The sequence below is a fragment of the Saprolegnia diclina genome, assembly GCF_000281045.1.
Source record: "Saprolegnia diclina VS20 unplaced genomic scaffold supercont1.33, whole genome shotgun sequence".
Taxonomy (NCBI): domain Eukaryota; phylum Oomycota; class Saprolegniomycetes; order Saprolegniales; family Saprolegniaceae; genus Saprolegnia; species Saprolegnia diclina.
In genome coordinates this window covers 403,597-416,588 of record NW_008246100.1, presented here as the reverse complement: position 1 = coordinate 416,588, position 12,992 = coordinate 403,597, and the positions used below count along the sequence as shown (strand labels likewise).

The 12,992-nt window shown below is 58.1% G+C and overlaps 5 protein-coding genes across 5 annotated transcripts; 3 read left to right on the top strand and 2 right to left on the bottom strand.

Annotated features, from left to right (window-relative positions):
• Nucleotides 1-1,584: 1,584 nt before the first annotated feature.
• Nucleotides 1,585-2,960, top strand: SDRG_10101 (hypothetical protein; the record flags this gene model as incomplete). The annotated part of the gene is made up of 6 exons (XM_008616073.1): nucleotides 1,585-1,711; nucleotides 1,741-1,923; nucleotides 1,970-2,115; nucleotides 2,486-2,626; nucleotides 2,704-2,764; nucleotides 2,815-2,960. 6 exons carry the CDS (start codon nucleotides 1,585-1,587, stop codon nucleotides 2,958-2,960), a joined length of 804 nt encoding a protein of 267 aa, XP_008614295.1.
• A 161-nt stretch (nucleotides 2,961-3,121) lies between these two features.
• Nucleotides 3,122-5,025, top strand: SDRG_10100 (hypothetical protein). The gene is made up of 5 exons (XM_008616072.1): nucleotides 3,122-4,190; nucleotides 4,241-4,278; nucleotides 4,326-4,395; nucleotides 4,446-4,597; nucleotides 4,655-5,025. Exons 1-5 carry the CDS (start codon nucleotides 3,149-3,151, stop codon nucleotides 4,964-4,966), a joined length of 1,614 nt encoding a protein of 537 aa, XP_008614294.1. The 5' UTR covers nucleotides 3,122-3,148; the 3' UTR covers nucleotides 4,967-5,025.
• On the bottom strand, nucleotides 4,977-5,582 carry SDRG_10099 (hypothetical protein). The gene has a single exon (XM_008616071.1). It carries the CDS (start codon nucleotides 5,524-5,526, stop codon nucleotides 5,071-5,073), a length of 456 nt encoding a protein of 151 aa, XP_008614293.1. The 5' UTR covers nucleotides 5,527-5,582; the 3' UTR covers nucleotides 4,977-5,070.
• A 297-nt stretch (nucleotides 5,583-5,879) lies between these two features.
• On the bottom strand, nucleotides 5,880-9,877 carry SDRG_10098 (hypothetical protein). The gene has a single exon (XM_008616070.1). It carries the CDS (start codon nucleotides 9,784-9,786, stop codon nucleotides 5,941-5,943), a length of 3,846 nt encoding a protein of 1,281 aa, XP_008614292.1. The 5' UTR covers nucleotides 9,787-9,877; the 3' UTR covers nucleotides 5,880-5,940.
• A 1,210-nt stretch (nucleotides 9,878-11,087) lies between these two features.
• Nucleotides 11,088-12,531, top strand: SDRG_10097 (hypothetical protein; the record flags this gene model as incomplete). The annotated part of the gene is made up of 4 exons (XM_008616069.1): nucleotides 11,088-11,611; nucleotides 11,663-11,745; nucleotides 11,794-12,107; nucleotides 12,153-12,531. The coding sequence occupies 4 exons, from the start codon at nucleotides 11,088-11,090 to the stop codon at nucleotides 12,429-12,431; spliced, it is 1,200 nt and encodes a 399-aa protein (XP_008614291.1). The 3' UTR covers nucleotides 12,432-12,531.
• Nucleotides 12,532-12,992: the final 461 nt, after the last annotated feature.

Below are 12,992 nucleotides of genomic sequence, written 5' to 3'. Positions count from 1 at the left end.
TCATCACCTTGCATTGCGTTTTGCCGTCGGCTGTGACTGTCTACAGTGGTGGTCAAATTAATCGCCGCACTTGAAGTCCGAACAAAAACGCCTGTGATTGGCTAAATCCCTAAATCATGTGGTGCTCACACTGGCTTTATTGCCTCGCATCTTGAATATATTCTATAATTCAATAATACTTAGTTTCGAGAGGAAACGTAGCCGCGTGCCCAGTGGGTTGGTTGATGGATGGGGAAGGATAAGCTCCGGGTTCAATTCCCGCAGTGCCCTATTTTTGCAGTTTTGGTGTCGTGCGCAAGGATTCTCGCGAGTCGACTTTGACACGCTTGCAGAACTTGTTCTGCGAAATATGGTCTTTCCAGCGATCAAACGTTGCTACAAGGGCTCTCTTCGTGCAAAGCTTGAGGTCCACGCGAGCAGGCTTCAAGGCTAAGTGAAGGAATGTGTATTATATATATATGAACGTGTTCCGCGTTATCTTCATTATGACACAAAGACTTCGCATACGTAGCGCTACGCCTGAATGCGTGGGAGTTGGCTCCAGCACTTGGTCGTTGGGAGTGAGCTGCGCACGGAGAGATCCATCCCGTGGTGGACCCCACTCGCCGAGTCATAGCTCGCGCGAGGTCGTACGCAGGCTCCTGTACTCGGACCACCCGGCAGAGGAGTGCAAGCCGTCGGGTGTGTTTGGGAATGTGTATTAGTATCGTATAGTACGAGTATAGATCAAGAGCAGTGCCTACACTTCAGACTCGGCGGATCCTCGTTGGCTGTCTCGTTAGACTCCTCGGCAATGGCACTCTCAAGTTCTGCCTCTGCGACTGCTTGATCTTGGCGGAGCTGGGAGAGCTCTATGACGGCATCTTCCTCAGTGTCCTCCATGTCCCACTCAGATTCACTGATGTCGTCGACAATAAGCGTGTCATAGTCGGTGGCTGCAGCGTGCCACTCGCGCTCCAGTTCTGCCACGCAGGCCTCAAGCGATGCCATCGAAAACATGGTGCAGGTGCGGCGCAGAATGAATGGTGTCGCCAAATACACCCTCCACTTCTATATACCGCCAATAAATGATCTTCAACCTTGATATGTATTTATACAGGTCGAACCCATTTGTCTCAAGGCCAAGTGCGGCGATTAATTTGACCACCACTGTACGTCATGACTCGTCAGCTCAGTGCAGCAACATGGCAAGCACGCAACACAGTGCGTCGCGAGATCTCACTCGCTGGGGTCGTGAGCTTTAACGGCGCTGCTCGGAAAGACCCGCATTGTGGCGGCCGTGGCTCGCTCCTCTTCTTGACAGCGACACCCAAGCCACCTACCTTTTTACTACCGCGACAACGAACAACGATGCGACAGTCGAACCATGGCGCTCCAGTTAGCTCTGCGCCTGGCAGTGAGTCTTCGCAGTCCATCTCACACTTGTGAGCTGCAAGAGGCCGGTCGCACCCGCACATAAATCTCAACGTCGAAGAAGCGATAAGATTGTCATCCCGATTAGATGGTAGCGACCATATCCGGAAAGCTTATCCGGTCATGGCACCTTCAACCAGGGCAAAGTGGCGAAGGCAAGAAGAGGAGAAGATGACCCAGAGCAACCCCGGGGCAACCCATGCCAAAGACCAGAGCATGCAAGCGCTCAAGGGACGCGTGATTGTGGACGCAACTACCATTACTGACATCCACGCTGCGTTCAGCGCCATTGACGACAGTCTCAACGCTTCGCTCACTGAGTTGCAGGCGACGCCGAGCTACGGGACGTGGAGCGCGCGCAGGCCAACGCCGCCGCTGCGCCAAAGAACATCAAGCTCAACATCGGCGGCCGCATTTTCGAGACGAGCAAAAACAACGTGATCCAGCACCCGACCTCGTTCTTGTACGCGATGGTCACGAGCGACGATTGGCAGCCTCGTGCGCAGGACGGTAACCCTTGTCACTTTGCACCAGGGGTGCTAGCGATGTGCTGTAGGTGCATGCTTTATCGACGCCAACTTCAAGCACTTTGACCGTGTCATGACGTACCTCCGGTCGGGCAACATGTACCTTGACGGTCTCTGCGCGTCCGAGGTTAGCCAGCTCAATTTCACGCTGCGTACGCTGCTCATGGAGCATCTCGTGTCGAGCGCAGCGGGCTTTTCTGGGCCATCGTTATCCTCATCTGGCTCCTTTGGTGGTCAGCCACGGTACAGCGCCCCGGGTTCTGGCAGCAGCGGTATGTATGGCGCTCCACCCGCGACGAGCGTGGCACCGAACGCCTTTATTTTTGCACATCCTCCCAGCAAAATGGACTCTGGCGTCTGGTCTCCACAAACGAGTGCGTATCGGGTCGCCCCCACAAGTGGATTCTCGACATCTGCCAACCCCCCGCGTGCAGCCCCGCAGCATCCAGCGACCACCGGTGCACTTGATGCATGCAGCCTGCGACGTCTAAAACCGGGCGGTAGGACCATTGCCAGATCGAGACGCATTGCCTGCGCGTCTACAGGAGATTCAGCAAATGGAAGAGCGGCGCAAGCAGGCGATCCAAGAGATTTCAGACGCCTACACCAAGCTCGCCGCAGCGATCAAGGTCGACAAAACCAAGCTGCAAGCGGCGCGGAGCCATCGCCAATCGTTCCAGGCGGCGGTAACGGCGCTTGCTCTGGGTGCTGACAGAACAATCCGTCTCAACGCGGGTGGCACGATCTTTGAGAGATATCGCAGGACGCTGCTCGGGCAGCCTATACCTTGCTCTCCCAAAGCCACTGGCGTCCCCGTGAAGACGGTAGCCTCATATCTTCTACGACAATCGTGCAAAACTTATGGTAATCTTAGGCGCATATTTCATCGACCAAGATCCAACGTACTTTGAGTACGCGCTCGATGCGTTGCAAGGAACACTCAACACGAGTGGTCTCTCGCCCACCGCTATTCATCAAGTCTATCAACTTTTCAACTACCTACAGATGCAGACGTATTAGTTTATATATTTTGTCTCGTGAGACTCTCGCACCAGTGTGCACAGTATTGTCAGAGAAGAGCACGTAACAGAGCGGCGCATAGTTTCGGCATCTGCCGATTTTAAATCGATTTCCGAACTTAACCGGAGGGCGCACTTGACCGACCAGGCCAATTGCTTGGCTTTGAATCCCAATACACCTTTGCGACCATGAGCTTTAACTTTGGCGGCGCGGCCGGCGGCGCGACGGGCTTCTCCTTCGGCAACACGGCCTCGGCGGCTCCGGCGGCTGGTGCCACGACGGGCTTCTCCTTTGGCAGCACGGCGTCCGCGGCGCCGGCGGCCCCGTCGGCGGGCGCGACCACGGGCTTCAGCTTCGGCGCGGCCGCGACCCCAGCTGCAGCGTCGACGACGGCGCCTGCTGCGTCGACTGGCTTCACGTTTGGCGGCAGCGCACCCGCGGCGTCGGCGACGTCCGCTGCTCCAGCTACGACTGGCTTTGCCTTTGGGGCTTCGGCGACGCCCGCCGCCGCCAGCACGACGACGCCCTCGACAGGTTTTGCGTTTGGTGCCCCTGCGGCCCCCGCGGCTGCGTCCACGGAGAAGCCTGCACCTGGCTTCGCGTTTGGTGGTACGGCCCCGGCCTCGATGACCCCTGCCTCGACGGGTTTCGCGTTCGGTGGCGCGAGCACGCCTGCCGCGACCGCAGACAAGCCTGCTGCCTCGACGGGCTTCTCTTTTGGTGGCTCGAGCACCACGACAGCGCCTGCGACGACCAGCGCGGCGCCTGCGACGACTGGCTTTTCTTTTGGTAGTTCTGCTGCTCCTGCGACGCCGGCTGCCACGGATGCGAAGGCGCCTGCCTCGACTGGCTTTTCTTTTGGCGGCTCGACACCGGCTACAACGGATGCGAAGGCGCCTGCTGCGACTGGCTTCTCGTTCGGCGATGCGGCCAAGCCGGCGACGCCGGCTGCTACGCCCGCGGCTACGGGCTTCTCGTTTGGTGATGCGGCCAAGACGCCGGCCACGACAGAGACGAAAGCGCCGGCGCCGGGCTTTTCGTTTGGCGCGACTGCAGACAAGCCGGCGGCAACCCCCGCGCCAGCCACTGGTTTCTCCTTTGGTGCGTCGGCGGTAAAGGCAGCGGACGACAAGCCTGCGGCCCCGAGCTTTAGCTTTGGCGATGCCAAGACGACGGCGACCACGACGACGGATGCGGCCAAGCCGGCCGATGCAAGCGCGGCGACAACAAGTACGTCCCTCTCACTCCTGTCCAAAACCCTCAAAATCGATTTTACGTAGCGGCCCTGCCCGCCGAGTACAAGGACAAGACGGTCGAGGTACATAATTGTCATGTGAATGACGACCCTCATCGCTGAATGCACAGGACATTATCAACATGTGGAGCGAGCAGCTCGAGAACCACGCGATGGCCTTCACGAACGAAGCTGTGCGCGGTGCGTCTTCTGTCTATCGCTACGCCAAGGCGTAACATCCGACTGTCTAGTGAGCCACTGGGACTCGGAGCTCATGGAAAACCAAAAGAAGCTGGGCGACCTCGCGATTGACGTCCGTCGGCTGCAAATGGCGCAGAAGGAGCTCAACGCGAACCTCGACACGATCAGCGCATACCAGCTCGAGCTCGACTCGACGCTCGAGGTAGACATCGTCGACAATGTGTTCTGTTCCATGGTCTTATCGGTACCTATGATGTAGACGCTCGAGTCGAGCGTGGACAAGCTCTTTGAGAACCACCGGCAGATTCCGGACACGGCCGACATTGAGCGTGAGCAAGGGCTGCAGCTCTCGGTGGACATTGACAACCAGCTCTCAATGATGTCGACGGCGCTCAAGGAGACGATCGACCGGCTCAACCTGTCGCAGGCGCAGGAAGACGAGAGCGCGAACCCGATGGCGCAGATCCTCAAGGTGCTCAACGTGCACCACAACTCGCTCGTCTGGATCGACGGCAACGCGACCAAGCTCGCGACCGACATGGCCACGATCGCCAAGAAGCTCCAGCAGTAATTCCTAACAATCTCTATCAACTAACACGTTTTCCATTCGCTTGTATTGCGACGAACCCATTCTCCAAAATCCAAGAATCCAAAAAGCACCCAAGAGATTGTACATTACGACAGCGACGACGCGCCTTCGACAAACGAGAGCACCGACTCGTGGAACTCGGTCACGCCCTGCGCGGCCAAGTCGAGCTTGGCGATCGTCATGTGCTCATCGAGGGCGCATTGGACCTCGGCGTTGCACTTTAGCGGCGCGCCACACGTGCACGACTTTTTGAGGTTCCCGCACTTTGTACACTTGAAGTTGGCGGGCTGGTACGGACACACGTGGCCCTTCTTGGGCTCGCCGCAGCGCGAGCAGCGGTAGTTGCCGCGGTTGAAGCGTGCGTCGTGGGCCGGCGACGGCGTCGACTGCGGCGGCGTCTCGGGCGGCAGGAACGAGCTCGCTTGCGGTGGCATCATGTTCATCTGGCCAGAGGGCGTCGGCGATGGCATGCCATTGCCGTTTATCATGAAGCCGCCCATGTAGCCGCCCATGTTGCCAGCATAGTAGTTGCCTTGGTTCATCCTCCGCCGGTCCGCGACTTTCGCCCGTCCTTCCAAATGACCATCCGGATACAAGCGGAATCGAAAGTTCGGCAATTCTTCGGCAACCAAGCTCAACGGATCGACGACCGCGAGGCTCCTTGCAGCGGACTGTGATGGCAGTGGCGGCGCCATCGATAGAGCCCAAGAGCCTTTCGCAGCCGAGCATCAGCGCAAGCCATCATGCGGGCGCTTGTGTCATGGCAGTACATTGACCACCGTGAGGTACATGTACGCTAAGAAATGAGAGAGTGGGCCTCCGAGGGCCTTGCGCCTGCAGCGTGTGCGGCCAAGCTCGTTGAACGTAATGCCGAGTGCACATGGCAACATCGCACTGTGGCAGTGCATGGAAGATCGCACCTGTTACATGCATATAATGTAGATATTGAAACCAACTTAGCCTAATCGCGCCTGCTTGGCCAGCTGCGCAAACGCACTCGCTTCGTTGGCGAGGAGTTCGCTTGGGGGGCCGTACTCGGCCACGCGACCGTCGGCCATCACCAGAATCTGGTCGCTGTCCAGAATCGTGTCCAGACGGTGCGCAATCACGAGCAAGGTCACGTCCTGACCAAAGCACTCCTTGATGGTCTCTTGGATGAGCCGGTCCGACGCCAAGTCGATGCTGGCCGTGGCCTCGTCCAGCAAGACGACGCGGCTCTTGCGCAACAAGGCGCGCGCGATGCAGAGCAGCTGTCGCTGGCCCACCGAGAGATTGCCGCCCTTCTCCGCGACCTCAAACTCAAGCGTTGAGATGACGTCGCCCAAGTGCACTTGCTTGAGCACGCTCCAGAGCTCGTCGTCACTCGAGCGATTCGACGGATCCAAGTTGAAGCGCAAGGAGCCAGAGAAGAGCACCGGGTCTTGCGGGATGATCGTGAGCCGCGACCGCATCGTGTGCAAGTCGATGGAGGCGAGGTCGACGCCGTCGATGAGGATGCGACCAGAGGCGGCCTCGACCATGCGGAAGAGCGCGACCATGAGCGAGCTCTTGCCCGAGCCGGTGCGGCCGCAGATGCCGACCTTGGCGCCGGCCGGCACGGTGAACGACACGTCCTTGAGGACGAGGTCGAGGTGGTCGCGGTACCGCATCGCATAGTGGTCAAAGGTGACGACGCCTTTCATAGGCCACGACGCGTCGACGGTTGCCGTGACGAGCTTGGTGTCACCTTCGGTCTCGAGGCTGTTGTACTCTTCGAGGCGCTCGACGGACGTCATGATGTTGTCAATGAACGAGAAGAGCATGGTCGTGCGCGAGAGGAAGGACGACATCTGCGACGCATACGTCAGCGCCAAACCAGCCGCAGCGAGACCCACGGACGCCTTGGTCGCAATCGACAAGAAGGCGACGCCGGCGATGATGGCCGCCGAGAGCCAATCGAGGCGCATTTGCAGCCAGCGGGTGGCAACGCGGTAGATGAGAAAGAAGCGCTGGTTGTAGTCTAAGGCAGCCCGGCTCTTGGCGGCAAAGACGCTGCTCATGCGGAAGGCGCGGATCGTCGAGAGGCCGTTGATCGTCTCGGAGATCAAGTTGACGACCGGCGACCGCGTCGTCGAGTCCATGCGCTTGAGGTCCCCGGACGAGACGTTGTAGTAGACTTGGATCTTGTAAAAGAGGTAAAAGAGCGGGAGGTACAGAATCAGAATGAACGGTGACGTGGCAGCACACACGACCGCGACGGCGAGAATCTGAAACAAAAACTGGAGAAAGAGGATCCCAAAGAACGGCAGCTGCGAGTCGACTTGGTCCAAATCGCTCGAAAACCGGTTGAGAATACGACCAACCGGCGTCAAGTCGAAGAAGGTGTTGACGGGCGCGCTGAGCACCTTGGTGAAGAGCCGCTGGTGCAGTGACTTGGAGCAGAGCAGCACAATGAAGAGCACGTAGACGCTGCGGCCCCAGACAAGGCCAATCGAGACAGCGGCGATACCAGAGTAAATCCACGCCGACGAGAGCTCGCCCTGGAGCGAAGTGTGCGTGGACCAGTAGCCCATGAACCAGTCGAGGATCGCGAGCGACGCTTGGGCCGAACCAAAGGACAAGAAAATGGTCGCAAACACAAAGAGCGAGTTGCAGCCACTCGACCCAATGTACGTGGCGTACGTCGAGCTCGAGACGGCTCCGATCTGCCGCGCCTCCTTGGCCACGAGCGCGCCGTCGGTTGCCGCCGCCTCCGCCTTTGCTGCCACAGACTTGACCGGTGCGACCTCGTCTTCTGTCTTGGCATGCTCGGCAAAGCTCTGGAGGTCCGGAAACTGCGCCTTCACCGCGTCAAACGGCCCGTCCGCCGCGATCGCACCGTCCACCATAACCACGATACGGTCTGCGTGCGGCAGCAGATGGTAGTGACTGTTGAGCACCAACAACGTCGTCTTGCTCGCCAAGAGACCTTGCACGCAGTCCCGAAACACGGCGCCCGCCACGTGCACGTCCAGCGCGCTCAGCGGGTCGTCCAGCAAGTAGATGTCCGCCTCGGTCCGGTACATGGCCCGGGCGAGACTTACGCGCGCCTTCTGGCCGCCACTCAAGTTGATGCCGCGCTCGCCAATCTCGGTGCGGTCGCCGTCCGGCAGCATGCGCAAGTCGGACGTGAGCTGGCAGGCCGAGAGCACTGCGTTGTACTTGGTGTCGTCAAAGGCGTCGGCAAAGAGGATGTTGTTGCGCAGCGTGTCGTGTTGGATCCAGGGCTCTTGGCTGACGTAGGCGACGTTGCCGGTGACGTGGCGGGTGCCGCGCACTTTGTGGATCTCGCCGAGGAGAGCGGAGACGAGGCTGGACTTGCCGCTGCCGACGGCGCCGACGACGATGGTGAGCGAGGCAGGGGCGAGGTGGAGGTGGATGTTGCGCAGCGTCAACGGCAGCGACGGGTCGGCGTCGGTGGACGGGCTTCCGTGCCACGTAAAATCACCGTCCGTGATGGCCACCTCGGGCACCTCGCCGCACGCATCGCCCGTCGGCGGCTCCAACGTCGCGCCTTCGACTTCGTCGCTCAAAAGGAAGGCACCGATGCGATCACACGACGCCTTGGCTTCCTGGATGAAGAGGATCGCGTTCGAAAAGGTCATGGCCGGAAGCCGCGCGACGTTCATGTAGGCGAGGACCGCAAAGGCGATGTCAACAGTGAGCGCGTTGCCTTGGGCGACGTACGTGAGAAGGCAAAGCGCAAGGCAAATGACCGGTGCAATGTTGAGCGCAATTGTGTTGAAGATACGGCGACCGTGGTATTGCTTTAAAAGCACGAGCTCTTGGCCGCGGACTCTGGCAATCTCGGCCTCGAGGTGTGCCTCCCAGCCGTACATCTTGACGACGCGGACGCCTTGGAGGAGTTCGTTTGTGAGCTTGACGCGCTCGGACTGCACCGTGAGGAGCGCGCGGCGTGTGTCGCCGACGGTCTTGGCCGAGAAGTACCCGAGAGCAAGCATGCCGTACATAAAGAGTCCGCCAACGAGGCCGACGAGATAGCCCATTTCCAAGCCGATCATGAGAAAGATGGCGAGGACGGCGACGGGCGAGGCCCACGTCCACGCGCCGAGGAGGTAGCCTTGGAAGACGCGCTCCGAGTCGACGCTGGACAAGGTGACAATTTCACCCGACGACATTTTCCGCTTCGCAAAGCCCGAGAGCTTGAGGCTCTTGCGGTAGACGACGTCCATGATGATCGTCTTGGCGTTGCAGCCGAGGTTGGACGAGAGGTACTGGCCAAAGTCGATGACCGTCACCGAGACGAACGAGAGGATAGTGAGCAGTGCTGCGAGGCCGTACCCGGACTCGAGGCCGAGCGACGTGGGCTTGCCTTGGATGTACTGCAAAAGCGACTTGATCACAATCGGCTGCAGCAGCATCAAGAACGAATAGAGAAAGTAGAGCGCAATCGTCCAGATGGTGTCGCGCGCCATGGACCGCCAGAGCGCCTTGTGGAACGCCGGCTTGGGCTTTGTGAGCTCTTTTGCCCACTCGGATTGAAGAAGCACATGGAGACCTTCCGCCGAGTCGGCGTACCGAACGGGCCAAATGTCGGCTTCTTTGAGCGGCGAACGCGCGCCTTTCCGAATGAGCGCATCCATCCACGAGATGAGGACGATCGAGACCCAGCTCGCTGTCTCCATTGGGTGCTTCTCAACCTCTTGGACGTCCACCACGTCGGTCTGCTTTGGCGTCGTTGCTTCGACATACGCGTCGTCGAGACCCATGACGTGATGTCGATGCAGCAAATCTGTGACTGGCACTTGGGCTTCGTGAACCATCTGGGTCCAAATTGCACTTGCATCCTCGGAACAGCCGATCCATCACCCAATGGCGGCCAGTCGCGGCGCCAAGCGATCCGACGTGGCATCGGCTCGTGCCAAGACTCTAGCACAAGGCGTGTTGTGTGTCGTACGATCTACTAAGGACTCCACGTGCGCCTACGATGGACTGCAGGTCCCGATATTCTACCAGGACCAGTCGACGACGCCAGCTTGTCGAACATGTGGCTTGGCTCCGACGCCTGAAACGGCTTCTCGACGACTTCACGCTCTTCTGCAAAAGGAAACGGACGATCGACAGCTCCGACTGCTGAGCGGTGGGTGCTTTCAACCGCTCATAACTTCGTCTCTTTGGACAGAGCCGCCAGAACCCTCGTTACGGGGCGTTCTGGTATGCGCAGTGGGTCCTGGGGTATTTGAGCCTCGACCAAGCTTGTAAGGATACTAGTACACTTGAAGCCACTCTGCCTGCTCGTTGAACGTTGAACATAGCAGAACTCTGCCGCCTTCCACCGTAGCTTTCCACCGTATGTTCTCCACTGTGAGTCCTCCAGGCTAGAGACGAAACGACCCCTTATAACCCAGACAGCCCACATCCATTGTAGTGGCCCTTGGCGTCCTGAGAGAAGTAAGACGTTTTGGTGATTCTCCTCTCCTGTGGTGAGAGGGGCTAGTGGTCGGTTACAACTGCCATTTGAAACTGGTTCTCGCAGTTACTGCATACTAGTACCCCAAACACGCTAAAATGCATTTCAGCGAGCTTCATAACTACAACGTTGTCCTTAACTACCGCAATATGGAGTCGGACGATTTCGAGATGCAGGAATTTGTGGGAATTGCCCCGCATGCTTGTTTATCGCAGGAGTACATACCTCAAGCAAGCAACTGCCGTTGGCGCCACGCGCATGACATGGCAAGAGCTCTCCACCTTCATCGTAAGAGACAAATGAGCATTTAGTCTGGGAATCTAGTTAGTACTACACTGTAGTACTCGGAAAGGAGAGAAGCACTTGATGAAGAAGAAGGGCCAAGCAATTGGATCGATTTGTATCCTAGTAAATGGTCTTTTCGACTAGAACAAAAATCACCACAAGCACAACAAGCACATAATAGTCGAGTCGTTGATGTTAGTATATGCATCTACTGCTAGTATAGCTGCTCTTGATGCGCTGGATGAGACGCCTCGCTTCTTGTTGCTGGCTGCTACAATCACTGTCCGGATTGTCCGGAAACGTGGGCGATTGTGGGCGTATCCGGATGTGTGACGTGGAGCTCAATTGAGAATTGTTTTTGAGCCATCGATGGCGAAGCAGACCAAGGCTGAGTCCCGCCGGGCGCGCGTGGCCGTCGTCTGCAACGGCGACAGCGTCATCTCGCTCCGCCGGCAGAACCTTGCGCGCTACCTCAGCGCCTGCATGACCATGGGCGGGTGGTGCGAGAAGGTCTCGCTCGTCTCCATCAAGGGCACTGTGCCCAGCACCCCGTACGAGGTGCTGCGGCGCGACGGCGCCGTCTTGGCCTCCAAGGACGTAGCCTTCACGTCGGACGCATCGATCCTCGCCAACTGCGACGCTATCTTCCTCTGCGTCGACCTCATCGAACTCGACGCTGTCGCCAAGATTGTGGCCGCGACCATCAAGGGCTCCAAGACGAAGCAGGTGATCGTGCATCTCGAGGCCTCGCTCAAGCGCAAGGACGGGCTCGAGAAAGCGTTCTTTGCCGACAAGACGTTCCTCCAGGGCGGCGCCTGCTTTGACGTCGTCGTCGATGACAAGGGCGTGCTCATGCCTCTCTCCAACGGCGCCCTCTTCATGGAGCGGCTTCCGTACGACTCCATATCGCATTCCATTCACTCATGCATCCTAATGCTATGTAGGAAGGAGAAGGAAAACGCGCTCTTCTGCCTCAGCATCATCGAGAGCTGCGCGCTCCAAGTCATTAGCCGGCGCAACCTCCGAGGTACGCCCCTCGGCCCTCGGGGTTCCTCATTTTTGTTTGTTTTCGCAGCGATTCACTGGTCCAACGCCATCATCAACTCGGTGTACATGGTCTGTGCGCTCACGGGCCTCTCGGTGCTCGACGCGCTCCGCGACCGCAAGTGCCGGCTCATCTACGCCGATCTCATGCACGAGATGACCAAGGTCCTCGACAGCGTCGCCAAGGATAAGAACTGGCAGCTCGACCACAGCGGCAACTGCGTGCTCCCAATCCCGCTGCTGCTGTCGCTCCTTCCACTGCCGAACGCGATCTTCAACCACCTTGTGTTGCGGCTCGTGGACTTTGGCGTCTCGGTGATTGACGACGGCCATCCACTTCTGACGGTACGTTCGATGAGGTCGAATATGTGGTGTAATGCGTCGCTGTAGACGGATGTGGCGGGCGGTCTCTTGACGGAGGTCCCGTACGAGTACGAAGACGTGTTTGAACTCGCGACCAAGACCAAGGTTGACGTTCCGACGTTGACGCAGATGAAGAAACTGCTCTTGGCGGCGGCCGAGACCAAAAAGACGGGCCGAATCAGTGCGGCAGCGCTACATGCGGCGATTCAGCCGAGCGCCGAGAGCCGAAAGCACTCGCGCACGTTTGTGCTCAAGGTCTTCGTCACGATCCTCATGACCGTTTGGCTGATCCACTCGCTCTTGTAAGACCAACACAAGAATCTGATAGTACGAGCGTTCACCTCGTGTAGTTAACAGTGGAGGTAGACGTCATAATGGCGATGACAAGGACATGATTGAGCACAAAGACTACATTTTTGTTTGTTTTTTGGGCGAAGCACGATGGTGTTGCGAAACTCGAGACAGACCGAATGGGACTCGCTGCTACCCGTAGGAGATCACTCTTGAGTTCAATCGATGAAGAGCGAACGATTATTGCTATACTCCTTTTTTAAATGGACGTATCAAGTCCAAACCTGTCGTCACCGAGAACCAAGAAAGCGGCAATCTGAGCGGCATTTCATCACTGAGACCCTATCCCTGCAACCAGACATCCATATACATACTACGATGGTACCCTCCAAATCAGTGCGCTAATTGGCGTCGGTCGATACAGTACGACTACGCGGCTGAGAGTGCAGTGCTAGAAGCCAACGGTGATTTTGCGCAAAACGCACTTTTGTACTTTGGAGCATGGCAAGACGATGGCACCAAGTCGAAAGATGCGATCGAAGATAGCTATGTGATCTATGTTGCACTACCAAATAC

Coding starts and splice junctions, on each gene's coding strand:
- SDRG_10099 (XM_008616071.1), bottom strand. CDS start 5,526: ATGAACCAAGGCAACTACTATGCTGGCAACATGGGCGGCTACATGGGC.
- SDRG_10098 (XM_008616070.1), bottom strand. CDS start 9,786: ATGGTTCACGAAGCCCAAGTGCCAGTCACAGATTTGCTGCATCGACAT.
- SDRG_10100 (XM_008616072.1), top strand. CDS start 3,149: ATGAGCTTTAACTTTGGCGGCGCGGCCGGCGGCGCGACGGGCTTCTCC. Junction 4,191..4,240: donor TGCAAGCGCGGCGACAACAA/GTACGTCCCTCT, acceptor GATTTTACGTAG/CGGCCCTGCCCGCCGAGTAC. Junction 4,396..4,445: donor CACGAACGAAGCTGTGCGCG/GTGCGTCTTCTG, acceptor CCGACTGTCTAG/TGAGCCACTGGGACTCGGAG.